The 27,976-nt window shown below is 48.0% G+C and overlaps 1 protein-coding gene across 3 annotated transcripts; it reads left to right on the forward strand.

Annotated features, from left to right (window-relative positions):
• Positions 1 to 27,976, forward strand: BRPF3 (bromodomain and PHD finger containing 3). 3 transcript variants are annotated; one of them, XM_050911285.1, is made up of 13 exons: positions 1 to 100; positions 5,270 to 6,672; positions 7,721 to 7,877; positions 9,360 to 9,491; positions 11,527 to 11,655; positions 12,034 to 12,346; positions 13,438 to 13,704; positions 13,870 to 14,373; positions 16,732 to 16,825; positions 19,324 to 19,421; positions 20,638 to 20,735; positions 22,749 to 22,903; positions 25,653 to 27,976. In XM_050911285.1, exons 2-13 carry the CDS (start codon positions 5,288 to 5,290, stop codon positions 25,834 to 25,836), a joined length of 3,516 nt encoding a protein of 1,171 aa, XP_050767242.1. In that variant the 5' UTR covers positions 1 to 100; positions 5,270 to 5,287; the 3' UTR covers positions 25,837 to 27,976. The 3 variants fall into 3 exon arrangements, with proteins under 3 accessions (XP_050767242.1, XP_050767244.1, XP_050767245.1); XM_050911287.1 differs by having other exon boundaries at positions 13,873 to 14,373; XM_050911288.1 differs by lacking the exon at positions 22,749 to 22,903 and having other exon boundaries at positions 25,653 to 25,740.

Here is a 27,976-nt window from a genome sequence, read left to right on the forward strand (position 1 = left end):
GGAGGAAAAAGAAAAAAAGAAAACAAAAAAAAAAATCCCCAAAAAGGAGGCGGCGGCAACGGTGGAGACCGCCGCGGCGGCGGCGCGCTGAAGCGGCCAGGTAAAGCGCTGCGCGGGAGGCCGCGACACCCTTCCCTCAGGGGGTCTCTCCTCCCTCACACACCCCCGCGCCGGGGTCGCGGGAAGGTGACCGGGCGGGCGGGAAGGAGCCGGGGGAGGCCGGTGCGCCGCACCCTGCGGGCCCCCGCCGCGCCCCCGCTCGATCCCCGCGCGGCGGGAGCGGCCCGCGGCCCCTCGCCGAGGAGGGGGCGGCGGCGGCGAGCGCCTGGGGAGGGGGAACGGGCAGCGCCGTATTAACCGGGCCCCCCCCTTGCCGCCATCTTGGCCCCCCCTCTTCGCGGCGCCCGTAGGGGCCCCGCCCACCTTCTCCCACGCTATTGGCCCAGGCGGGGCCCAGCGCACCCTCCTTTAGACCCGCAAAGCCTTACGTTGCTATTGGTGCTGGAGGTGGGATGGGCGGCGGCGACAGCCAATAGCCGCCTGGCGCTGCCTGCGCTCTCTCTCGCTCTCCCCCGCCCTGGTCCCGCTCTCCTTAGGGACTTTTGTCGCTCCCCCGGGGGCGGTGGGCCCGCCTGGGCAGGGCCCGGTGCTGAGGACCGGCATAGCTCATCGCACGCCCCCGCCGCGCCTTCTCCTCCCCCGGGGGCGGCTTTATTTTTTGTCCGGGTCCCTGCTGTGTCTTGACCCAGATCGCTGACTGCTGCTGGGGCTCCCTGCAGGGATCCCGTGGCCCTAGCTGCACAGGGGAGCTCCTGAGAGGAGCTCACAGCTGGCACCTGACACAACTTATGGCATGTCATGGTTCCCTCAGAGCGCTGCTGAGGCCAGGCACAACTCGTGGCGTGTCATGGTTCCTCAGAGCGCTGCTGAGGCCAGGCACAACTCATGGCATGTCATGGTTCATCAGAGCGCTGCTGCTGCGGCCAGATGCAGTTTATGGTGTGTTATGGTTCCCTCAGCTGCTGCTGAGGCCAGACACAGCTCTTGGCATGCACGATCTGTTGCCGAGTCCAGACTTTACCTTAAACTTCACCTGCAGCCCGACATAATGTCTCGCACCCTCCCCACTCCGGAGGGGCTCCCGTCCTGCGGCGTGGCCTGTCTCCGGTGTGAGCCACAGCTTGACTTGGTTACAGAAATATCAGGGGGTCGATAAAGATCTCTGTGTGTGCCAGGGCAGGCACTGGGTCGGCGGCTCTCCACGACTTCTGCTGAGCACTGCCACACTTCATTGTAGGCATCACCGCGAGCATGAGGAGCATAAACCCTCAGCAGATGCGTGGGGCGAATATGGGCCTGTGGAAAGCACGGACGTGGTGGGAAAGTGGAGGGACATCGGCGAGGGTGGCAGGAGCTTCACCTGGCATTTTTGGTTGCCAAAAGAAAGGTGGATAGGGGGCTGTGGCTGTTCCAGGCTGTTTCTTTCATCTGGCATCCGTTGCCTCTGTTTTACGGATGCATTTCTTAAATAGCTCCGTAGGTGTCTGTTCCCCACTGCGCAGGAAGGGGTTTTAAATCCCAGCAAACAGCAACAAGTGCCTGCCCAGAGCTGCGTGGCTGCCAGCGCGGGATGGCAATGAGGAGGAACGTCTCCAGACCTCGTTTTTGACTTGGTGCCCTGGAGAGAGGCAGTCTCTGGTAATGCAGGAACCCAAACTTTTTAGGGCTGTATGAGCTGTAGCCACTGCCGGTAACCATGGTGCACCGGAGTGGAACGAGAGCCATGTTGTTCCCATCTGCTGCTGCCCGCCGAGGTCCAGGTGGCCTTCTCCTCACTCCAAATCACTGAAGATCTTCATCGTCAAGGGACCTAGCTCTTCACTGGGATCCCCAAGCCATGCTGGAAAGGGCCAGGAAGCTCCCCCAGCAGCACTGCCTTGGGCTCCAGCCTTGTGTCCTCTGCAGGTTAGCAAAGAAAGCTGCTGCTGGAAAGAAAATCAATGGTTGTTCAGCGTGGGAAGGCTGGAAAGGAGGACTGCAGCGGGAAGGAGGGGTGGGAAGGAGACTGAGGTCTTCTGCGGTGCGAGAGGGTGCCTCTGACCCTTGGAAATGACCAACGCAGTATTACATGCATGTAAGTCATGGCAACATTTAGCCCTTCCTGTAGAGGATCCACTTGTGCTGGATTTTCCAGGCTGCGTGTATAATAGGGGCCTGTATTGTGATGCTGTTCGATACGTGGATCTCTCCAGGTTTTTTCAGTGGAGCTTTCCACCCCTTTGTAGTAAATTTAAGCCTCCTGATGACAGACTTGGTTTTTTAGTTGCCTTTTGCAGCCCCCCAGGCATCTCTGGCCCACAGGTGTGAAAGCTGCTGCTCAGGAGAATTGAACCGCTCCTGAGTAAACTCCTGTCGTAGAATTAAGTTCATCCCCAGCGGCTTTGTGCATTGTAGCCACGTTGTTTGCTCAGTTGTGCTCTCTAGGAACCTCACCCCCTGCTCCTGGCGCAATACCCAGCGGAAATGGATGATGGGAGGTTTTTGGAAAGCCTCGAGCACACTGTGGCGACGGCGAGAGGACGACTGTTTGAACTTTCTGCTTTCACATCAGCAACCTTTGTCCATGGTGGGACAGAATCAGCATGGGCTGAAATAGCATTTAACCCCGCTGAAGTCAGGTCTGTTTTGCATTTCAGCGTGCACGGGTGCTGTTTGCAGAGGGATTCTTTTTTATCTGTGGCTGGGAGGTGTTTTCAAGTGTGCCAAGAAGATCAAAACATTCCTAGATTGCTGCTTAGAAGTTTCTGTTGTTGCAGACAAGGTCGCAGTGTTCAGCTCAGTGTGTCTTGAGTTCATTTCATTGCTGCTTTCAAGGTATTTTGGAGGTGGGTAGCTGTGTCTCTCCTAATATCCAGGTGCATGTCTTATCCCAGGCACTCAGCTCTGGCTGGCAGCAATTTCCATGCCCTTTTAGATGCTTCTGCCTAGCGCCAAGTAATTGTGTGTTTTACAAATGGGTTGTTTTATGGCAGTCGATTGCTGTCGTGGAAAGCTCACTTTGGGTAATTTCTCTAGACAATATACTGATTGTTTCACTAAAGCAACGGGAACCCCGTACCCTGTCAACAGGTAAAATAACATTTCCTTCAGGTGCTTGTTTCGCTGAAATTTGCTTGTCCCTCAGCACTCCCAGCAGTCAGCTCATGCCTGGTTTGTCCTGAACACAATATTAATTATGAGTGTGGTCAGCTCATGCTGATTACCTTATCCTCCAATATCTTTGCTCATATATCTTTTTGCCTCCAATATCTTTTTTGCTCATACCCGCCTGAATTGTAAGAGAGCTGTTTGTCAGCAGGATTTTCTAGTTTTTTCATTTGATGATCAAGTTGCCTTTATACCCTTATTTTACAATTCTTTTTTCCTACTGGTTGAAGTCGTTGGAGCTCAGCTGGGACAAGTGCAGTTGGGTGTCTGCAGTCTGCTGATCAAGTGGCTGATTAGAGTTTTAAGGCAAAGGTCCTGAAATTTGTGGTACCTGTATTTGCAGGTGGAAATTGTCATCTCATATTTTGCATATGGAATTAAATTGTGCCTACAGGCTCCATCGGTATGGGTGTGCGTACTGAAACTGGGACCTGCAGCTTATTTCTGTGGATGCAAAGGAGAGTTTGGAAACTTTTCCCAAAGCCTGTCTGTTTCTTAGGACACATGTTGTATCATGGCTTAATCTCGTGGTTCACAGAGCCAGTACTTTCATGAAAAACGTGTTGCTCCTGGAATTTGTTACTTCTTTCTGGAATAAGCTTGGGACTTCTTGTAGGTCCTGGTCCTGCGAGGTGCTGCTTGCTCTGACTTACACGATTGAGGGTTTGTGGAGCTATGTCCTTCACAGAGCAGAAATAATGCAATGGCTAAGTACAAATCATGCGTTTGTAATGTGTTTTCTTGTCTGTGGGTCCCACAGAAAGGGGCTGAAAGTGTGGGTTGCTCTAAATAAGGGTGGTTCAGGCCTCTGTGTAGCAACAGATAAGCTTTGGGCTGACTTAGCTTCTCGGGGAGATTTTACGTTTGCTTTTCTTTGTCTCCTCTCCAGCTTGTTTCAGCCTCAGCCCGTTTCTTCCCATAACTCATGTTCCCATCCCTGACACTGCCCTTCTCACTTGCATTACTCACTTGGCTTCCTCTCTGCTTTCCTTCTTCGCTGCCTCCCTCGTTCGCCCTCAGATCGCCGGGCTCCTGCCGCCACGTCTCCATCCTCCCCCAGCTCATCTCACCGACTCCAGGCTTCTGCTCCGCTCCCCCTTGACGGGCACCTCCTTAATGTCAGGAGCCGACTCTCAAATAATTATCTAGGTTGCTGATTAGCAGTTTGCAAGGGCAGAGCTGGCTTGGGCTTTTTGTTAAGGCTCTGAGCAAATACCATTGCATTGTTTCTGGTGCGATCTAGAAGCTGTCTTGCTGCTCTCCTACTCGTACCCCTGTGGACCCTCCATGCAGAACCGGCTCAGGTGCCTGAACATGGATTGTGGCTCCAGAGGAGCTAACACTGAGCCAAAACTAGTAAGTCCATCTGGATCCATGCTGCTTGTTCCCATGCTCATTCCCCTTTGCTTCCTCATGGATCCCACCGAAGAGCAGAAGGGATGCACATCTAGTACCCGCTACGTTGCTCAGTTCATCCTCTGGTTCTGTTTGGGCTTTTGTGACCCATTTTGCATGTTGGGAAGGACACAGTCCGTTCAGTGCACACTGTCTGGAGAGGGGTGTAAGGAACAGCTACGTCTACGAGAGAAGGGAAAGCAAAGCTGGAGGATGATTTTTTATTACGGGACTTTTTGCATCCGCAGTGTGGGAAAGGAGGAAGTGGTGGTGGCAGCCCTGAGGTGGGAAACTTGGAGGAGCTCCCTCCTGGACTGAGGGAGCACTGCTAGTTTGCTCATTTGGAGCTCAGTGACAAAAAAAATTGGGAACTGCTTTCATAGGGCAGGAACAGTGCTTTCCTTTCCACCTGAAAAACATCTAGCACATTTTGTGTGCTATTGGGGATATAAAAGAAAAGGCACAGGCAAAAGGACAGAGGAGAACTCCTTGGCTTGTGTGAAGTTAGTATGTGAACGGTGCAAGCAGATGTGATAAGTGCTGTTTGAATTTCTGGAGTCTCTAGTAGAAATGTTGTTCTGTTGCAATGCTGAGTGAGTTTTTGAATCTGTGCTGTTCCTTGCTTGTCTCCTTGGCTTACACTGTCCTCTGTCCTGTTTTGTTACAGGGTGTCTAGACCGCAGCGATGAGGAAGCCTCGGAGGAGGTCCCGGCAGAACTTGGAGGGGAGGCGTTCTCCCTCGCCCTACAGCCTCAAGTGCTCACCGACTCGGGAGACACTAACGTACGCTCAGGCCCAGCGGATTGTGGAGGTAGACATCGATGGGCGGCTTCATCGCATCAGCATCTACGATCCCTTAAAAATCATCACGGAGGATGAGCTGACTGCCCAGGACATCACGGAGTGCAACAGCAACAAGGAAAACAGCGAGCAGCCCCTTTTCCCTTCCAAATCTAAGAAAGCACCTTCCAAAGGCAAGAAGAAAGAGTCCTGCTCCAAACATGCACCAGGGACGTCTTTACACTTACCCCAGCCCAACTTCCGTGTGGTGGACTCCTTGAGCCAGCCAGATGCCCCTTCTCTCCCTGCTGCCTACTACCGGTACATTGAAAAGCCTCCTGAGGACCTTGATGTAGAGGTGGAGTATGACATGGATGAGGAGGATCTGGCGTGGCTGGAAATGGTCAACGAGAAGAGAAGGGACGATGGTTATGGGACAGTTTCTGCTGACACTTTTGAGCTGCTGGTGGATCGGTTGGAAAAGGAGTCGTACCTCGAGAGCCGGAACAACGGGGCTCAGCAGTCCCTCATTGATGAGGATGCCTTCTGCTGCGTCTGCATGGATGATGAGTGTCACAACAGCAACGTCATCCTGTTCTGTGATATCTGCAATCTGGCCGTGCACCAGGAGTGTTACGGCGTGCCCTATATCCCCGAGGGGCAGTGGCTTTGCCGCTGCTGCTTACAGTCCCCTTCTCGCCCTGTGGATTGTGTCCTTTGCCCGAACAAAGGTGGAGCCTTCAAGCAGACCAGCGATGGCCACTGGGCTCATGTGGTTTGTGCCATCTGGATCCCAGAGGTCTGCTTTGCAAACACTGTGTTCCTGGAGCCCATTGAAGGGATAAATAACATCCCCCAGGCTCGGTGGAAGCTCACATGCTATATCTGCAAGCAGAAGGGCATGGGAGCTGCTATCCAGTGCCACAAGGTGAACTGTTACACTGCCTTCCACGTCACCTGTGCCCAGCGGGCTGGACTCTTCATGAAGATCGAACCCATGAGGGAGACCAGCATCAACGGCACGACATTCACCGTGCGCAAGACTGCCTATTGTGAGAGTCACTCCCCACCTGGGATGGTGAAAAAAGGGTCTCCAGCTGCTAGTGGTGAGGGGCAGGAGGACACTGTGAAGGAGGAGGGAGAGGAGGAAGCCAATTCTGGCCCTCCCAAAGGGTCTCTGAAAAAGAACCAAGTGAAATTGAAGCAGAAGATCAAAAAGGAGCCTGGTGATGCGACCAACGGGTGTTCGTCTGTGCCCATGGTGACAGTCACACAAATCCCCTCTTACAGGTGAGTGTTGCAGGTTTAGGGAAGGAGCTGGACAGCTGGAGCTGGACAGGGTCTGTTTTGAGAATTCGGTCCCTCTCGTTGTTGACCTTGGAAACACTGAATCTTCAGTCAAGACCTAGCAGTAACTGTGTTCAAAGAGTGCTCTGCAGAATCATTCCTGACCAGCGTTCTTCCACGTGAGTGTCGCTGGCACACTGTGGTTTCCCTGCTTTGCTGAGCAGTCGTCCCAAACTGTTGCGTAATGCAGAATCTGTGGTGGTCCCTAACGGCAAACACCCATTTGGCATCTGAATTCACAGAGATGGCTGTGAAGGTGTTTTTAAAATACTTCAGGCATTACAGGTTGGCAGGCAGATAGGGGTCATCCTGCTATTAAATTATTATTTTGTTTCCTCATTTCATAGTTTCTTAATTCCTCCTATTATTACAGAGCATGTCAAACCTGTCAGTGTTGCAAGCAGCTTTGAATTTGGCTGTGTATTTTTTTCTCCCAGCTCTCTCTCACGCAGAACTAGGTAGCGCTGAATTTTCGTTTGGTGCCTGAGGAAGTGTGGTGATGTGTCGCCAGGATTTTAACGTAAGCTTTGGAAAGCTGCTGATAAGGCATAGCGTATAATCTAACGAATGGTTTGAAAAGTTTGAAATAGGTGATATATTATTCTTGGACTCCTGTCAAGTTAGTTTCCCAGACTCCAGCTTAATAACATCAGACTTAAATTGCCCCCTGGAAAGTTCTTGACACTGAAAATAGTTTTGAAATTAAGGCTTGGAGCCGAATTGGTGATTGCATACTTTGACCGTGCTTTGGCAAGTGCTTGGTGAGAACCTCCAGCCGAGCTGCTACTCACATAGGGATATGTTGTGAAAAGTAGGCACATACGTCTTCGCAGTGAGGAGATCCCAGATTGTACCAGTTGCATGTGTAGTCCGGAGCGTGCATTGACACAACACTGCAAAGCTTCGCTGGGAACCGTGATGGTATCACCAGGGTCCGCAGAGTCAGGATTGCTTTGCAGTTGGCTCCATGACACCTCTTTGCTTCCTTCAGGCTGAACAAAATCTGCAGCGGCCTCTCCTTCCAGAGGAAGAACCAGTTCATGCAGAGGCTCCACAACTACTGGCTGCTGAAGCGGCAGGCGAGGAACGGGGTGCCCCTGATCCGGCGCCTGCATTCGCACCTCCAGTCCCAGAGGAACGCGGAGCAGGTACTGGTCCCCGGCTGAACCCGCGTGGGAGGACGGAGAGCTTGCATTCCGGGGGGGGAGAAGCGCTTGATGCATGGCTGGGAAGGGGAGTGAGGGTGAAAGGATCAGAGGGTGACCTGATTTAAGTCTCTTTTGGTCTCCTCTTGGTATGCTCGTGCCTGAAGAGCTGAGTTAGTATATCAGTGGGATATCCATCGTGCCACTAGAATTGGTGTTGATGAGGCAGCAGGTAAGAGTTTTTCCCCTGAGTCAGGAGACCCAGGATTGTGCAAGGTTGTGATGGGCCCTTGGAGGACTGATCTCTTAGATGAATCATAAAACCACGTTCCTCACGAGTGATTAAAGATCCCCTCCTCAAGAAAATGGGTGTTAGCTCCAGAGTCCTGGCCAAATTCCAGTTTGGGTCATTCTTCCTTCAGCTTCAATTTCTGACTCTCCCATGCACATTCATATGGAAGTTTAGACATAATCAGCAGCTCTGGACTCCTTTGCTTCCTCCTCTGAGCTGGCATCCAGAGTCACTCGACCTCGATGCTATTAAACAGCACTGCGTTCAGCACGAGAAGTAGTTGGTGAAATAATGAAGCAGTCAGACTCTATCCTCTAACAGCCTGTCAGTAGGTATTGTGCACGTTGTGCACGTATATTTTTACTGTAGTTGGAGGAATTTATAGGCCTTTGGTTTGCAGGAAGACTGCTCTGGGTGATTAATAAAAAAAATATTTCCCACTCATTAGTCTGGAGCTTGGGGAAGTGCAGCATTTCCTTGGTGTATTAAGTTGGCAATTTAGCATAAGTAAGTTCTTAAAAACAAATGTCCTATAAATATAAACCATCCAGATCTTGTGAGGCAATTGTCCTCTCTTGGCAATCATGCGAAAGTGCATGCACTTCAGCTATATCCTCAAAACCATTTAAAAAGCTACGGATTCAGGAGAGGAAGGATGATTGCGTTGCGAAGCCACTGAACTGTGTCTTGGAAGGTGTGAGCTCATCTCCCAGCGTTGGCTGTTCCTTTGTGTTTTGGCAAATCTCTTTCCATGGCTCTATTTCTTATTGGTTACAAAGAGGATAATAATAGCTCTTTTCTCCCATGCTTTTGCTCGCCTTGCCTTTATACTGTAAACGCTTTGGGCTGCCTCTTCGATGCACAGCAGCCAACAGAAAAATTTCCAGCCTATGTAATGAACTTGGATATAAAAGCAGGGAAGGTGCTTTTAAGAGCATGCACTGAAGCGTGTTCCCAGAGTGTCGCTACGGCATGATTTAGGCCTAACTTCACAGATAACGTAAAATCCAGAAAGGCTGATGTTGTGTTTGTTAGACAGCTAAATGCTGTAGGAAGGAGGGGACATAGTCTGAACAAGAGACAAGTAAACAGGAGGAAGACTACGAGAGCAGTTCACAGGGACACCTAGAAAGAGGAGGAAACGCAGGAAGCCAGTCGTGTTTTTCATCTCACCCCACTGCTATGTCTTACAGAAGGAGCAGGATGAGAAGACCAGTGCAGTGAAGGAAGAGCTGAAGTACTGGCAAAAACTGCGGCATGACTTGGAGCGGGCACGGCTGCTCATCGAGCTGATCCGTAAGAGGGAAAAACTCAAACGGGAGCAGGTAGGTAGTTTTGGCTGCCAAGCTGCTGCGCTTAGCTTCGGTCCCATGCAAGCACTCTGTGCTTCAGGAGGCAGAGGAGGAACACGACAGTTTTTCTTGAGCCTTTTCCTCTTTTCATAGAGTTTGGGTGTTGGATGTGCAGAGCAGCCCGTCTCTCCCCGTGTCAGTCACAGGCTCACACTGCTCAGCCTCTGCCCTCCAAACCAGGGCTGGGCTGCGGAGTGCTGGGAAAATGTATTTGCATAACTAATAGTGGATTTGATTCCTGACCTACAGCACCGCTTCTATTTCTGGGCATGGACCAGATGTTTTGCAGAGTAGAAGTTAGATCTCCTTTAATGATTATTTCAGGAGTTTGGTGACACCTACTCCAGAGAGAGGTCTAAATCACAATTCTGCTCTTCATTTCTAAAGCTAAAAATTCCTGCGTTTTGCCCTCTAAGTGCATTTTTCAGAAGAAAAACTTTTCAGATGGAGACCATTTACTAAATTTTCCAATTTCCTCTTTGATCTGCGTCCAGTTCTCCAAAGTTGCACCAGTTAAGGTTGCTTCCCATGCTTGCCAGCTTTGCCTGTTGAGGGTCTTTGCTTGCCATACCTGGTTGGTCGCTGCAGCCACAACTGTGCTCTCTGGCATGAGTATCTTCAAGGACAGCTTCATGAAAGATGCACCCTGCGCACGGTGAGCCTGTACACGTGGCCTCAGGCATTGCCTGGGTGCTCTCAGGCTGTCTGCAGGGAGCCAGGCAGAGGGAGAGCAGTATCCTCTGTGATCACAGCTCCTCTGCGAGCTATTTTTTCATGGCCAGAAACTGCCCACAGCTTTTCTGGAGTTCTTTTGATGCCAGCACTCGTTCATTTGCTGCATTGTCCTTGATTTACAGCAGCGGCTCAGTCCTGCTTGCTGTGTGGACATATTTTAGGTAGGAGGATCAAAAAAAAATCACTCTTGGGCTTTGTTTGCTTTGGTATCTTGATATATCCCTATCACAGTTAGCTAAATCCATAAAAGCTTGTTGAAACTATGGTGTGCTTTATAAAAGGATAAGATATCACAGAAAAGTGTATCTAATTGGAGCTCTATCCCAGCCCAGCTTTTAGGTGAGTGGAGAAGGATGCTCCAGAGTCCTGAGTCTTTGTTTGGCTTCTTTCCTGTTTTGGGGGAAGAGTGTGGTCTTTATATCTGTTTTCATTCATTCTCTTATTGATGCTGTCTTGTTGCTTAGCACATCAAATACAGTTTGCTTTGTGTAAACAGACTTGCTTTCCTTTGCTACTGAAGTGGTTGATGTAATGACATAATGAGGGATTATAAGATCAAAGAAATTAAAAAGTTAATGGAGAAGTAAATACTTCTATCCTGTTCCAGTCTCCTTTGAATAGAGTTTCAGTGTAAGAGATCAAACCGGTGCTACAACTTGTTTGCTTGAAATCAGACAGTATTAGAGACTTCATAAAGGATGTAAGAAACTGTATTAGGAATTTGCAGACACCTAACCACTGTGGCTTCTGCCTTGAAGTGTGAGAGCTTATGTCTTAAACTTTGTTTATGCTCTCTAGTCTAATTATGGATGTTGTTGTTCGTGTAAACACCTACATACTTTTAACTTTTGTGTAATGTTGTTAATTGGCATAATAATATCTTGAGGCAGGGAGTTCTCCAGGATAATTTACCAGGCATGAAAAGCTTCTTCCTGTTTTCATTTTTAGTTGTATTATCTTTTAATTTTCTGGGGTTTCCTCTTGTTTTGGCTTTATGAGATTGGATAAACAGGAGTCCCCCATACAAAAGGATTGGACTGCGCAGTTAGACTCTGCAAAGCGCTGTCTGCTAATGTGCATCCTGCACGTGGAGGGGACAAGGTGTTTGCCAGAAATTCTTCAGCAATGACTCTACCAGGCTAGTGGCATGATGACCTGAGGTTTCCACCACTGAGTAGAGCTGGGGTGATGATTCAGGAGAAAACCGGAGGGAGACACCACTCACATATCCTGTCCTCGATAACTGTGCTCATCGCTGTTTTCCCGTTCCCAGGTCAAGGTTCAGCAGGCTGCTATGGAGCTACAGCTGACCCCTTTCAATGTACTTCTGCGCACAACACTGGACCTGCTGCAGGAGAAGGATGCTGCCCAGATCTTTGCAGAGCCTGTTAACCTGAACGAGGCAAGTCTCTTTCCTAGAGGTGTCTAACGGGTTGTAGATGAAGTACTGCTGGGCAGAAGCTCATGTGCTATCATAACCCTGGAAGCACAAACCACCTTGTCCCAAGCTGCTGGTGGACTAAAGAATATCTCAAAGAGGACTCACAATGCGGGTATCCTTCCGGGCCAAAAAAGGGTATTGTTTTCTGGAAGCTTCAGCACGTCTCAGACAAGTAATGTTTTGCAGAGCCAGGATGTGTCTGCCTTGACTGGGTGACACAGAAATGAACTGCTGGCGCTGCCCCTTGCCGGTGGAAAGGGCATTAAGAGTGCTTATGATGGATGCGCTCTAGTTGGCTAGTAAATGGTTTTTGTAATTGTACAGGTTTTATATGTTTAGGTTCCAGATTACCTGGAATTCATTTCCAACCCAATGGATTTTTCCACCATGAGGCGGAAGCTGGAGTCCCACCTGTACCGAACATTGGATGAGTTTGAGGAAGACTTTAACCTTATAGTTACCAACTGCATGAGGTATAATGCTAAAGACACGATTTTCCACCGAGCAGCTGTCCGGCTCAGAGACCTCGGAGGAGCGATATTGCGTCATGCACGGCGGCAGGCTGAAAACATCGGCTTTGACACTGATGTGGGGATTCACCTGCCTGAGTCACCCAAAACCGAGGACTTTTACCGCTTTTCTTGGGAGGATGGTGAGTGTTTATTAACCTTGTTTTTTTCAGGTAGATCATAACTGTGTTCTTTGTTTTGAGCATGTCGCTCAGCCTGCATGGAAATCATAGCCGTCATTCAGCATACAAGAATTTTCCTATCCATCTGTTTACCTAAGCATATATCTAACTCCTTTAGAGCCTCAAAGAGCAGGATTTCAGGTGAGCGGGCACTCTGAGCTAGGTGCAGCTTAGCTCCAGCTTTCCTAGTGCATGTCTGTCTCGGAAGAGCCTTGTAACTGCCCATGCTGTTTGATTTATGCCATGGCTGTAGGACAAACTTGGTGTTTTAAAGAACAGCGCAAAGGTGGATCTAGGATTTTTTGCTCTGCGGAAAGCTCATACATTTCATTGTAAATTGGCAAGGTGTAGAGCAACTGGGTTAGAGGGGTTAAGGTACTGAGACCCAAGCAGTCCTTCTAGCTGAGACTTTCCATTCACAGCACGACTACATCCATTCCCACAGCCGTCTTGAGATGCAGCTCCAAATAATTGGTTGAATAACTTGGCTAAACTTAGTACAGAATACTGCTGCCATCCAGCACGCAGAGCTTTGCAGTCTGCCGTCTGATTGCTAAATGTTGCAGCCCTCTTGGATGCAGATGGACAGTCTGTTACGAAATTTGTGTTGGTGTATGATAGCACGTCTCTCAGCTGTCTGCCCTGCTCCTGCGGATGCCAGCCCTTCAGCAGAGCCAGAGGAATGGCAAACAAACACGTTATGTTTTGGCCAGTTCTGTTTGTGGTCTGAGTTTGTTGTTTAATCTGGCAACGAAATAGGTTTCTGCCAAGGACCTGGGCTGTGAGCTGTCTTGTGTGGGGTGCAGACACATGTCCTTTCACTGTTGCCCTTGGGACAGCAGTGGGAACTGGAGGGCAGTGCAAGTTAAATCAGCTGCTCTTTACCCAAAGGAAGGAAGTCCGAGCTCCAAGGTTAACAATTGCTAAATACCCGAACTAAAGCAGTTGGTTCATGAGTAGCATCAAAGGGAATGAGGCATAGCAGTGGTCCCAAATGCTTCTTCGAGAAGCCTTACTCCTTCCCTTCACTGTTACAATCTCTTTTGATGCAGTGGATAACATCCTCCTCCCAGAGAATCGGGCTCACCTCTCCTTGGAGGCCCAGCTCAAGGAGCTGCTGGAGAAGCTAGACATGGTGAGCACCATGCGATCCAGCGGCGCCCGGACGCGACGCATCCGGCTCCTAAGACGGGAGATCAACTCCATTCGGCAGAAGCTGGCCCAGCAGCAGAACAAGACCATGCCCAACGGGGAGCCTGTGCCGCGGGAAGAGGGGCTGGATAAAACATCAAGGGAAGGGGACGAGGAAGGGGAGAAAGGTGAGAAGTTGCAGCAGGATTTTAGCTCCAGCTCACTAGTGCGTGTCAACAGTCAAGACCTGCTGTTCCTCCTGTCTGTGGCCCTAGTGAAAGATGGGAATGGTTATTGGTAGTTCTGGGAATAACTCTTTCTAAAATGTTGAAGCAGAGTCTTTATTCCTTTAGCAGATGATGCCAAGCCCCCGCACCCTCCAACCCTGGAGCCCACAGGACCCGCACCCTCCCTCTCGGAGCTGGACTCTCTGCAGGACCCTCCAACACTCAAACCCATCAGTGAAAGCAAGTCCTTGAATCAGCTGCATAAGAGGGTGATGTCGGACAGGGAGCTCTTTGACAAGAAGGCTCTGCAGCGGGAGAGCCAAGCCTTCCAGCGCCTGCTCAGTGACAACGGCCTGAACGGACTGGCCTTGCCGCCTGCAGACACCCCTGCCAGCCCCCCCTTCAGCGGCGTGGGCCGACGGACATCTGTCCTTTTTAAAAAAGCTAAGAACGGAGTGAAGCTGCAAAGAGGCCTGGACTGCTCCCTGGAGAACGGGGAGGACCACGGGCAGAGTGGGCAGCTTTCGCCCTCCCGCCCGGACGGGGAGCGACAAGCTCGGAAGCGGCCACACAGCAGGACGTGCAGCGAGAGCGATGGAGAGAAGTCACCCAGGCAGGCAGGACAGAAAGGTAGTTCCTTGGGATTTCTCTTCCTTCTGTACCCTTGGAAACTGTGAGATGGGGCTGAGGGAGTGGGAATCCTGGGGCCGAGTAAAGACATCTGCATCCAGGCTACTCACCTGAAACTGAATTTATGCTTGGGGGAAGCATAGTCCCCATAACCAGACATGCCTGATGAAAGCTTCAACTCTTCCACAGATTTCTAAAATAAGGCAGACAAGACATGTCTGTAATGAGTTGCACCTCTCTTCTCCACTGACTCTACATGGAGTTTCTGGTAACTTAGTTCAGCTTTACACACCTCCATTTTAGACATTTAAAGGTACCAAGATGAAGCCCAGGGAGGTCACAGGTAATTCTTCCCTTTACCAGTCAGCAGGGCTACTGTAAGAGAGACTTTGCCATTTTTTGTAGGGCAAGCCAACATGCCCAGCTGCTTGCAAAGCTGTTGAATGGCCTGGCTGGAGACTCCAGGCTCTCCGGTAAGGGCTGAGAAGTGTTGGCATTCCTGCCCTCGTGGAAGGGTTTGCGTTGGCTCAGCCACTCTTAGGAGTGAATGTTTCCAGCTGCAGAAATGGTGTATTCGGTTGGAAGTGTGCAGTGGGCCAGTAACACAGCACCCATGTAAGATGAGATGTTAAACGTTCCTTTTAAATCAGCTGTACTTTCAGTTCTGGGGTTTAGATAAAATTAGTGGGAATACTGAGCAGGTTCCTTTTCAAATTAGATCTGCAAATGAGAATCAGCAGCGGAGATGAAATTTGGAAAGATACAAGGTGAAAAGGAACACCTGAGTGACAGCAATGTGATTTGTTTTTAATTCTGTTAACAGCCATTGTGGGACAGTTCCCATCTGTAAGGCTTGACTTAGCCCATACCTCAAATATTATCCTGAAGTTATTTGGCTGTCAGAAGATCACTAGCGAATCAAGAGTGGGAGGAAAGCAATTGAATGTGGGATTGACTTACCAGGACAGGTTAAAGGAAACACAAATGGCTTCTCCAAAGAGTTGAGGGACTCGCCGTCATCATCTGCCAGTAATTAAAGCAGAGAGGAGTTGCCCACAATGGATGCAGGTCAGAATGGGAGGTTGAAATTAAAAAAGGAAAAATACAGTGAGCGTGCTGGAAAATCACTGATAACTAGGCACTGACATTTTTCCTCTGCTGAAGCAGCACTGGTGGTTTTTTCCTATGAATTGCAGCACTGCTTTTGTGATTCAGCTCCTTCCAGTGTTTCAAACACAACTGATTTCTCCTAACTGGAGGGAGTATCTAGTGTGCCGAATCTGTGTTACCACAGGAGCAGGTCAGCGTGATCGGGATTGTCAGAACAAGATGTTTCCCAGAAACGTGCTCCTTGTGGCCATTCCATATTTACAGCTGGAAAAACAATAGGGGCCTTGGCATGAATTTGCCCTTTGTATGGCTGACGGGCTTTTGATGAGCCCACAGGGAACCTGGGGGTGGTGGGTCCCTGGACGGGGGAAGGCAGTGGTCATCTGCCTTCTTGCGCCTGCTCTGGGCTTGGGGCTGCTCTCAGGGGTCGTTCTCTGTCCATCCCTGCCGGTCCCTGGTTGTGGGATCTTGTCTAAGCTCAGAGGTGGTCCCAGCTCTCTGTGTAGGTATCCCTCCGGTGCACAGAGCGGGGAACCTGGCAGTGAAGGGAAGATTTCCAGCGCCATTGGTGTCTGGGGCAAAGAAGTGAAATATTCCAGTTACGGCTACAGTGACATTTGTACCGGCCAGAGAGGAAGGTGGTGGGGAGCCGCCTTCTACCCAGGGGAAATTTGTTTCCTCAGTGTCTGCTCTGTGCACTGGCATATCTCATTTCGAGAAATTGAAGCAACGAGTTTTTCCTAGAGTGGTTTTCTCTCAGCGAGGAACCTGTAAGCGAATAAGCTGTGGTTTTATATGCCTGCTCCCGTAGGCAGGGACCAGCCCGGCAGCCGCGCCCGGGGTGATGCAGGGAGAAGTCCCTGGCAGTCAGTGTGAAACGTTTGTGTCTTTTCCAAACGACATCTGAAGCCAGATGAGCAAGTGGTTCATTTCCTGGTCTCTGGGCTTCCCCAGCAAGCTGGGTGCTGCGTGGAGCTCTCCTATACCATCCCTGGGCGCTTCTCCAGCACTTGCTTCTTCAGAGACAGCCAAATTTTTCATGTGTCGGCGGTAGAAATACCTTCTATTAGTCATCTTTTGGTTGCAGCTGAGTCTGGAGAACTCGGTGCAGAATTTCCCTCTCTGGTCGAAGTACTTTGCATCTTTGTAGCTGTGAGTCACGGGACAGTGACCCTACCTGAGCCTTGGTAGCGTCTCTGTGTGTTGCTGCTGCTTCTTTGGGCTGATTCCCACTTGTCTCCTTGGCAGGAGTGACTAACGGCTTTGCAAAACACGCAGAAAGCGGCTCTGACTCCGAGTGCAGCTCTGGCCTGGGTAGTGGACTGGTGTTTGAAGCCTGCAGGTAAGTGCCCCATGCGAAACTGTTCCCCAGAACACCTTCTGTGTCTGGATTAATCTGCCTGGTTTTATTGTTCGACTTCTTCGTTTCAAACTCAGCCCAAACTGTTACTTATTTTGTGTGTTGACCCTAAAAGACAAAAGCTTCTGAGGTTCCATCCCATCCTCTTAAGCTATAGGTCCCAAAAGCAGTGCTTGATTTTTCAAGCAAATGGGTATCTGTTACACTTCTGTTCCTCAATGCATACACATCCTCTCTGCTGATGCATACCTTCTTGCAGTTCTTGAGAGCCAAAGCTAGAAAAACCTTGAACTCAAATGTCCAGTTCAGCACTGCAGGTGAAGCTGAACTTCTACCACCTACTGAATCACTGCTTTCTTCCTCTCAGAGGTTCGAAAGCAGAACTGGGTACTTCAAACAGGACTGAACAGACTTAAAGCAAACATCTGTCATCTTTTGGTCAGATGCAGTAGACATACGTGGGTACCATATCCATTTTCTGGTCTTACCTACCTGTCCAGCCCTCCTAACACTGACTCAAGTCATTTCGCAGCCCTTTCACTGCATGGTAAAACCTTTATTATGCCAGAATCACGTTTGTGTGTTGTGAGTGGCAGGCTGAGGACACTTGACCTTGATGGGTAAGATCATCCAGGACAGGCAGAAGCAAGACTTTCTTAGTTGATATTCTTCGTACTATTTTCAGTGCCTTGAACATGTCATTGCCCTCTGCTTGTCTTTGATGACCCTGAGGGTGATGACTAATCACTAGAGAAATATGTTCAAACGTTTTATGCTTCCTCCCAATACATGTGCTCAGTTAGTCCTGTAAGATTTCAAGCTTGCAATGTCAGTTGGGCACTTAAAATCGTAAAGCTCCCCATGCACACCCGTTCTCAGGACTGAAGGTAGAGTTTAGAACTATTAGCTGCTTAACAAATTATTCTGCAGCAGGGTTGAATCCCAGGGGCATTTTTCAAATGAAAACTCTGCTCTGCTATGCAGAGTGATCCTAAATGTTAGCTGTCAAAAGAGGTGTATAATTTTGCAGTTGTAGCTAAGGTTTGATTAGTGTTTCCATTATAAATCTATTTGCAAAGGCTTTCATGCCCGTGACAAGGGGCAAGGCCCTGGGTTTGGAGGAGCAATTTTGCTGTGAGGGCTTTTCCCTGTGGCAGGTTCTGGGCAGCCCAAGGGAAGCAAGCGGCGCCCCAGTAAATTATCTCTCTTAGCACATGCTGAGCCCCTTGGAGGCAAAGGACCTCCAGCTCTTCTCTGAGATGGGACACCCACCCACTTCTTCATCTCTCCCCTCTTCTCTGGGCTGTGTGCCCAGATCTTCAGCTCTGGGTGAAGAGGAGATGTCCCAGATCTTCTCTGGCAATGACTATTGCCTCTTCTGTATGCTGGGTGCTACTATGACCCCCATGCAGATCTCACAAGAAGCTATTGCAATAAACTATCATAAGGCGAGGAGCTGCATCGAAGGGAACAAAAAGGAGAGACCTGGATTCACGTGTAGTTGTAGTGTCATTTAAGTGAGGGCCCTTGAGTCATGCAGAAATCCTTCATGGGGTGAGGATGCTCTCAGAACAGGACCAGGAGCCAGAAACTCACCTTCAAACCACATTGGCCTTATGGCCCCACCATATTTGCCTCCATTTCCCCATCTGTAAGTGAGGGAGACAAATCTGAATTCGCAGGGGAGCATGGGGACTTGTTAGTTGATGTTTGCATAGTACTTTGAAGATGAAAAGTATGATGTAAGTGCATGTTAAAATACTTGCAAGCAATTCACATAGCAAAAATCACATAGAGCTATGTGACACCCACAAAACAAGGAATTAAAAACAAGCTGATGTCTCATGGATAACTTGTACAATTATTCTATTTAGAAACAGCTCTGTTTACTGCTTTTTCTCCACTCAGCATGAAATTCACTCAGAATGAGTTGCTTATTAGAAAATTGTAAAAGAAAAAAAAAGAATTACAATAAGTGAAAACATATGATTGCTTGAGGCGGAGATAGTTCATTTTCTGAAACGTTCTGAATTACTACAAATGTAATGAGGTGAAAGGACGTTCAGGACATGGGCTTATAGAGTCCAATTGCATATATATTGGAGTCCTGTCGGAGGGCTGCTCTGTCGTCTGTGAAGCCTATACACAACTGGGTGAGCTCATGCAAGCTCCAAGCATCATTGCATCAGCTCTCCAGCATGAAATCTTTGCTGGGTTTCTTCCTCATGTTCACAGCTTGGTTTCTGTTAGACCCCTTTCATTGCTCATGGCAAAGCTGGGATGATGTCCGGTGTACTTGCACCAGAAGAGATGTATTGATGACATTTTGCTCAAGTATTCAGTGTTCTTTTCATGTCGATGCACCAGTACAGTAATTTCCCAGTATTTTAGACAGAGCTGGGGAATCCGTTTACTTGGCTTTGTTTTCAAGGGTAATCTGTTTTCTCCTAATGCCCTACTTTTCCATATCTTTCTAACAGTGGTTTGATGCCTCCCAAGCGAAGTCGTGGGAAGCCAGCTCTTTCTCGGGTGCCCTTCTTGGAAGGTGTGAATGGAGACTCCGATTACAGCAGCTCAGGTGAGAAGCACAGCACACCCTACTCCGGTCCTACCACACCGTAGGGCTGACATCCGTCTGAACCAGGGGGAGCAGGTCTCAATGCACACCGGGAACCAGTCCTGCACAAACTATCCAGGTTGTACGATCAGGCTGCTGACCTGCTCGTGCATTATTACCTGCTTTGTTACAAATTTAGGTTATTGCATAAAAGGTTTTTCCTGCTTTCACTTCTGCTGATTGCCTGTGCCCTGTGTTCTCCTCAGATGGGTGCTTTTTGTAGGTCTGGTGTCTGTAGTGTGTCTGGCACTGTCTTCTACTGTTTTGGGACTAGATCTCTTTAATGACACTGCAATACAAACAGTAAATCATAATTATAAGAGTGGTCTTTCTGGAGATGACTTCATAGCTGTTCCCTCTTGTATTGCTATCATTGCTTTCAAGGTCTTTGTAACAAAGTCGTCTTTTTGTCAGACTGTGCTATACATCAGTAAAATTAAGTCACACTCCTCCAATACTACCCAAGGCACTACACCAATCTTCAGTGCTCACACGACCAGATTCTTGTCATTCTTACGGTGTGTCTGTGATTGATAGAGTTATTGCAGGTTTATGCTGAAATCAGAATTCAGCTTTGACTCCCTGCTATGCCTGTGCCCTTCTGTACAGCTCCTGTGCGCTGGCTCCTGTCTCCCTGGGAACCATTATTATCCCGGACCCCGTATGCTCAGCAATCTGCTTTGGAGATAAGCTTACAGAGCGGGGCTGGTACCGGGATAATTAGAATCAGTGGGACAATTCTGTGGTTTAGAACATCATTTCATTAATGGAAGAATACGGCTGGAAAGCAATAGTGGAGAAGCAGATCAGATCCATCTTGGCAGGGCGCTTGTTTGGGTTGTACTCAGCGCTTTCTAGATTCAGTTTGACCTCTGGTAAAGCTAGTGTTTGACCATTCCCCCCCAGAGCAAGCACTGCTTGCTGTAAAATTCACATTAATGAAGAATACTCCTTTTCCAGGACCACGAGCTGGCAGATTAGTGACTCATGTCTTCAATGGATCTTTTGCGATACTTCTGACTTCTGACTACAACAGTAGTTCATCTGTTTTAGCTGATTGCTACTGAGACAATGCAGGCCATCATGCCTGGGTTAGATGATGGTGTGGTTTCTTGTGTTATCATAACCCCCTTGCTAGTAATCGCTGTCCTAAGCCATGTCTCCTTCTGTCCCTTAGGCAGGACTCTCCTGATGTCCTTTGAGAGTCAGGCTGAGCTGGAGCCCTTGGAGCTTGTGTGGGCCAAGTGCCGTGGCTATCCCTCCTACCCTGCCTTGGTAAGTACCCCGTTGCTCTCTCGCAGCCTGTACCTGCAGCGCAGCTAGCCCAGAACACAGTGCTAGTGTGCAGTGTAACCAGACAGAAAAGGAAAACTTCCCAAAATCATGCAGTATGTGCTTTTTTTTTTTCCTTTCCCCTTTGCACAGTTAATTTTCCCTGTGCTCATTGTTTCAGAGCATTGCAGAGGATTCATAAAACATTGGTCTCTCGGTGCCAGGGATAGGAGGAGATCTTTCCTCTCCTCTCCTGTTCACTCTGCAGGTATGGGGAAAGTAATCAGTACTGTTGGCATGAGAAGACCTAAATTTTATAAAGGCAGGCACCAAGTTCGACTGGTGTCTAACTGCCCGCACATTTTCCTATATAGTGAGTACAACTCCATATGTAGGTGCCCAACTGGTCTTGTGATGTATATATCTTCTTGCAATAACCGTATGTTTGATTTAAATATGAGAATACATGCATGTGTTTGCACCTAGTCCTTTGAACGGTATTTGCTTAATATTTATCTGTCTTTGGATATTTGACTATTAATGTGAAATCCATAAACCTGGCTTCAGGAGCACCATATTTGGTTCCAAAGCAAGACATGACATGCAGCTGTTGCTAGGAAATGCCAATACCACCGCAGGCTTTTAAGTGCTTATTAAGTTATCAACAGAGATTGCTGAAGAAAGTATATAAGTAAGAACATGAGATAGACTGACTATGTTTTGTTGTTTCTGCTACTTTTAACTATATCCCTTGGGCCGTGGCTTTTCCTGCCGTTTCTGCTCCATGTAATTTCTGCATGGCTGCAGCCATCCCCTTAAGTACCTTTATGGCTGGGATCGCTGAGACAGACAGCGCTTGTGACTGCTGAGAAATTGTAGGGGGTGAAGCAAGCGTAGTCATCACGGAAATTATACAGGTCTCTACATCCAAGCAGTAGAGCTGTGAAACCAGGCGTAAGCTGACACAGCATGTATGCCTGGCCGTGGCTGAGCACAGTTCTGATGCCGTCAAAAAGGGCAGATTCTGCTAAAAGAGTGACCCTCATCCATGCTCTTACTCTACGTGGCAGCCCAGAGGAGGGAACAGCTATGGATCTGCTAGCCATGTTGGCCAGCCAGAGCATTTTTAGATCTTTGTGTGGCTACAGCCAAAGTTAAACTGTGCTTTAGCAAGGCTTTAAACAGTAAGATTGCCCCCCAAAAGTAATTTTTTTTAAAGCAATCTGTTGCGGTGGTAAAGTGTCTTAATAAATTCCTACAGCTGGCCAATGTCAAAGCCAAGCTGCTTTTTCAAGTATTTAGGAGCCAAGATCAAGAAGCAAAGAACAGTATACCGAGTATTGCATCCACCCTTTGCTGTTTCGTTCTCCTCCTGTGATCACATATAGCACACATGTTGGACACTGACATTTCTGCTTTATATGGGGAGAATCGATGCATCTGTTGTTACTTCTCTCCAAAATGACTGTAGTCTGTGTTCCCCTAGCCTGATAAAGCTGGCACTGCTTGTCGACTCTCTCAAAATATTGGGCCTGATTCTGATCCAATAGCAGTATAAATCTGAGCAATGCTGCTGAAGGCAACTGAATTGCACCAGAATGGAGCTGCTGTGAAATCGCATTATGCCTGCTGAGTACAGCAATGGTGTTATTGTACGAGATTGGAGTGAGGGAGGGAAATCCTTTGCTGAACACAACAATACTGAGTTTGTACTAAATTACCAATTAGTGTAAATGCGTCTACATCCACACAGAACCACTTACGTCCTTTCCCTTTTTTAAGATCAGGTGCTTGGCTTTTGGACTGACTGGCTTCCCTTCCACAGGGGAAGCCTCAAGGACAGGAAAATTCTTTAAAAAGAGCCGCTGAGACAGAACAAGCAATTTTGCTTACCCATGCTAAGTAGATTTTAATTGTCTAGCTTGGATAGACTGAAAGAACAGAAAAAAAAAAAAAATCATTCTCTGCAGTACTTGAAGGGGTTTGTGCTTAAATATCCTTTCCCTGTGTCACTAGATAATCGATCCCAAGATGCCGCGCGAGGGTTTGCTCCACAATGGAGTCCCCATCCCAGTCCCACCCGTGGATGTGTTGAAGTTGGGGGAGCAGAGGCAGACAGAGGCAGGAGAAAAGCTCTTCCTTGTCCTTTTCTTTGACAACAAGAGAACCTGGTGAGTGTGTGTGTGCAGACAGGCGGGGGCCTGTGGTGAGTGCTGTGGCAGAGAGGGAAGATTTAACATAATCTTTGGTATATGGGAGCATACAGGGATTATGATGATGATGTTGTTACATGTAAATTGGAGAATTTAAACATGCAGCAGTCAAGAAGAATCTAAATAAGGAAGCCAGCCTGCTTGTCCTGGCCCAAGAGCACGACATCTGACTGCTCCACTTCCATGGTGAACAGCCCAGCATCCTTCACCCAGGGGTCACATCACCACAAAAATACTGAGGCACATGAAGAGCCAATTTAGTAGTCAAAATCTGCAGCAAATTAGAGAGAGCATTTGACTTTAAAACACCAGCAGACTGAGCAGCCAGTTCCACTGCTGCGCAAAAGATTTGCCAAAAATCTCCAGGGTAACATTTTCGAAATGCTGGGTTTATTCCATATTTAGACTTGCCTGATTTTTCAGAGGTGCTGAGTACCTGCAGTTTTCAGATCAAGATATTTGTTTAAGATGGAAACTGTAGGTGTAAGCACCTGGTTCAGGGCAAGTGAAATATCTCAAGGCCTTTTACTGTTCTGTCTCAGACAGACTGAATCTGCTGATTTTAGTGGCAGTGGCTGACCATGCTCACATGGTAACAATAACCCAGCCAGATATAATAAGCCACAAACCAGTGAAGTGCCTTAAAAATAAGCAACAAGGCTTTGAAATCCGGGTATGAAGCAATGGGAAACTTGTAAAATTGGAGAATTATGCTGGAAGAAGTGAGTCCCCGCAGTGAGGCAGGCAGCCGCACGCTGAACCCGCTGGATTATTTAACCAGCAAATGCCACATGGGAACATGAACCAAGCAAATAAATTGTCACACAGGAGGCAATACCTGTGTGCAGCTGGGATCACAGATCCAGAGAGTTTATACTGCGAACAAAGCAGATGCTGGGCCGTTGGGGTGCACGTGGGAATGGAGGAGAGAATGGGCTTGCCTCTTCTTCTGCTGCCTCTATAAAATAAGATACCAAGAGTTTAAAAAGGAGCCTTGTGGTACTTTGAGAGCCCTTCTCCTTAGTCTCCTGGGGAAGGTCTTTGCTGGCATCCCTGGAAGAGCAGGGAACCACGAGATCAGGGAAGGGCGAGGGGCTGGAGGAAGGAGGTGAACATTGCCCCGGAGGCTGTGTCACGGCTGGAGGGAAGGTGCATCACGGGGAGAGAGCGGAGCCAAACACAGTGGGGTAAGGCAGCAAGGGGGAGTGTTTCCCCCTACATTTTGGGGCTGCTGCAGTGTTTTATGCAGTCTAAAGAAATGGAGGCAAGGTGCAACACAGGCAAAGGAAAAGCGTGTGCCGTCTTCTTGGGAAGCTGAGAAGGGGATCACGTTTGCATCACTTGATGAGTATGTTTGTGTCCTCTGGGGAAAAGAGGTGCCAAGGGACACACTCCTGAGGCTTTTTATTAGTACACTGCATTGTTTCACGGTCCCTGATTACCAGAACCACTTGATACAGGGCATGTTCTTCGAAGAGGTACTAATGATTTTTAGCGGAAAATCAATGGCGGTGCCATGCTTCCTGTTGCTGTAGTCATCGGTTTTGAAAAATCTAAATCCAAACTTGTAATTGAAACTACCTTCCCAATAAAAACCAGCATTTCCTTGGCTTTGCCCTGCTCTTGTTGAAGACAAGCTCTGGTGGATGTTTACACTCTTAAGTGGCCACTTAGAGCCTTGTTTGCAGTTTGTGGGAAGCTAAAGCACCTCAGGAAAGTCCTAAAAAACCCTCTTAGTGCCAGATCCAAATTCTGCTGACTTCAGTGATGCTGCAGAAGGGTCACAAAGACTGAAATTGGTCCCTTGTCTTTGTGGTGAAGATGAGCTGAGCTGCCCTGGGTTACCCGTGTTGGCTGCCTGGGAGATGCGTTGAACTGTGCTAGCAGTGGCCGAGGTTGAGCTCCTAGGGGCTGGACTTCGTTAGGAAAGATGGATGGCATGTTTCTGAGTGTGCTAGTTAACCTGGGCTAATGACTGCACAATAAAAACTTGCTATAGACAAGGCACTTGCAATTTAAGTCATCAGTTGGTTGGGCTCAGCCTGGGCTTGGGATGTGTCTACTGGAAGCTGCCTGTTTCTGGATGATACTCAGATAGTTGTACCCACCCAAACCCTGATGCTTACAGCCTCTTGGAACAAGGCAGAGCTTTCTCAGGGATAAAAACTTACTTTCCACCATGGAAGTCCCTGTATTTGCTACTCTGTGGAACACAGGAATTTCCAAGTTTCCCCTGGAGCTCCAAGGAGCATTGAAAGCCTTGAGTAAGGATTCCAAGGAGGGATAAAATTGTGCTCGTGCAGGAAGGCATTTTGGCTACAGGTGGTTCTTCCATGTCAAATGCAGGCATTTAAACATTTGTAGCATCATTGTGGGGTGTTAATTATAAACAAATAGATCACACAAGTGTAGCTGCTCCTGGGGAGGAGATGACAACCAGTGACTAATTGCTGCTGAGATATATGGAGAATGCTTGAGGAGCTGGACTACTTGGCCGTGTCTTGGAAACTCTTGGGATAAACTCCTTGGCCTGTAGCAGCCATGCAGTGGGTATGAGAGCCAGGTACATCGGAGCGGTCAGCCTCCTGCGGAGAGCTCAGCCATAGCGTTGCAAAGGCAAGAGGCCTCCAGGTGTTTGCTCTTCTTTCCCCATTTCCCCTCTCGGTGCCCTCGGTGACGGGGCTTTGCACTCTCCTTTCTATTGCAGGCAGTGGCTTCCGCGTGACAAAGTCTATCCCCTCGGCGTGGATGACACAGTGGACAAGTTAAAGATGATGGAAGGACGAAAAACCAGCATCCGCAAGTCTGTGCAGGTGGCATACGACCGAGCCATGATTCACATGAGCCGCGTGCGGGGAGATCATCCCTTCGTTACGTCCAATTATCTGTAAGGGGTCAGAGTGGCCGGTCCTCCTTTTCCTCCAGACCCCGTGCTCGCTGCGTCGGCAGAGCGGACCGTCTCGTGCCCTGACCGGCTGGGGGACGCCGTTCCCAGCAGCTGTCAGCACTCCTCGAAGTACCCTGAAATGTGCCAAAAAGCCTGTCCAGCTTCTTTCTGAATGTGTCTCGCTGAAGAGCTGGCAGGAGATGAAATGTATAGTCTACAGGGCCAGGAGTAAGGTAGTTAGGAAAAGCTGCCAGGTGACGGGAGCCAAGGTGAGCTGATGCAGTGACCAGAGCGCAGCACTCGGATGTTCGGACCTCATGCACCCTCCCTTGCCCCTGCCTCCCCCGTGCCGCCAGGGTTTTTAAGTCATCAGCCAGCCCGAGTAATTCCCGGGAACCCGTCAGCACTGTAACCGAACCAGGATCCTTTACGGAAATCCCAACTGGACTTTCTTGTGCCAAATTTACCCTAACCATCATTGGCCTTTTCATTTTTTTAAATGACATGGATTGTCCCATCACATTAAAAAAAAAAAAATCGTAGCTGGGAGTTCGCGTTAGGATTTTCTTGCCTACGTACATAGTGTTTTCATGTTAGATTTCTCTCATTGCATTTAGAAAAACTTGAGATATTTTGGTAACCTTCCCCTCTGCTGCACACACTCACATGCGCAGATGCACAGAGCTTTAAATATGAAAAGCAAATTACCTGATTTTTGTGTGTGTGTTTATGTCCTAGAAGTTTATTTGGTAGTTTCACATTTAAATTCTGATTTCTGTGACTGTGCTTGTTCCAGTAACATTTCATATCATGGTTTAGTACAGTACTGAGTCTAAGCAAAGATAACTTCCTTTTCTTAAGAAGCAAAACTAATTCTGGAGGTGTCTAATGAGCTGGAGCAGCTTTGCAGGCACTGAGATTGATCAGGGTTGGAGGGAGATACATCTTTTGTGTTGGTTTATGCACATTTGGTGTAAGGCTCCTCTTCCTTTCTTCCCTTTTTTCTGTCTCTCTAACGTTTTCCTCTGGCTCGGTTTGGGTTGAAACCAAGCGCTAACTAGAGCACACGACCATTTTGCCTTTTCGCCTTCTCCCACACACGCATATCCTTTCCCTGGTGTGTGGGTCTCCAGCGTTGTCATCCATTAAAACCCAAGTAAACCCAGCTCTGCAGACAATCCCTGGTTTTTTTGGGTTTGCGTTGCAAAAACAGGGACAACTGATGTTTGGGAACTTGACGACAAAACCTTTTCTATTAGCCAAGGACTTTATGATTTCTCTAATCTCTTCTGTTGTGTATCCCTTTTTGCTTTCCCATTTTAAGAACCAAAGGTGCAGAGCAAGATTGTAGATTGAATATCATCATTTCACTTTTTAACTCAGTATTTTTTTATTATTTTAACTTTTTCATACTGAAGAGAATGTGGGGTCAAAATAATAATAATTAATAATAATAATAATAATAATGAATAGGGGGAGTAATCACTGCCATTTCTACTTGGTCTACTTTTTTAAAATACCACTTCTTATACATTGGGACATGGAACCACACTTTGAGGAAGATTCCTGTAACATATAGAGATGGGGCATAGGATTTTGTAAAAATAATAATAATAATAATGCCTATGGAGTGTGGCTAGGGAAGGATGTTGTGTATATAGTTGTAAAATACTGTTCTAAATTATTTAGACCTATTGTCACCATTCTTGAAGTCCTCAGTTGTGTTGCTGGGTCTTTTATATGCACACAGTGTAATTTATTTAAAGAAACATACACTTTTCCGGGTGGTAGCTCAGCTGTGGACTTGTGACCTGTGTATATGTTTTAAGATCTCGGGAGTTGGATTTTTTGGTTTTTGTTTTGTTTTGTTTGTTTTTTAAATGACATTTTAGAATTTGAATTGGCTAATATCCTGCTGTTGCTACGGGACCTAAACGTTACTGTCAGTCTGCTGTAAAGCACAGATCGCTCTATTTATTGTAGAAAGTGAGTTTATTTGCTTTCTAGAATTGTTTATATCAGATGGTATAAGAGAGGTAATAAGAAAATCTATGCTTGTAAAGAAGAAAAATGCTAATTTTACCTACTATTATCTGACTGTCTGAGACTATATTTTCTCTCTGAGAAATAAATGTTCTAATGTA

Source organism: Gymnogyps californianus, chromosome 27, assembly GCF_018139145.2.
Source record: "Gymnogyps californianus isolate 813 chromosome 27, ASM1813914v2, whole genome shotgun sequence".
Lineage (NCBI taxonomy): Eukaryota > Metazoa > Chordata > Aves > Accipitriformes > Cathartidae > Gymnogyps > Gymnogyps californianus.

What these genes read in the sequence shown, in the direction of transcription:
- BRPF3 (XM_050911285.1), top strand. Translation starts at nt 5,288, where the DNA reads ATGAGGAAGCCTCGGAGGAGGTCCCGGCAGAACTTGGAGGGGAGGCGT. An exon ending in CTGGTGTTTGAAGCCTGCAG is followed by an intron (nt 16,826 to 19,323) that starts GTAAGTGCCCCA and finishes TCTTTCTAACAG; the next exon opens with TGGTTTGATGCCTCCCAAGC. An exon ending in ATCCCTCCTACCCTGCCTTG is followed by an intron (nt 20,736 to 22,748) that starts GTAAGTACCCCG and finishes CTGTGTCACTAG; the next exon opens with ATAATCGATCCCAAGATGCC.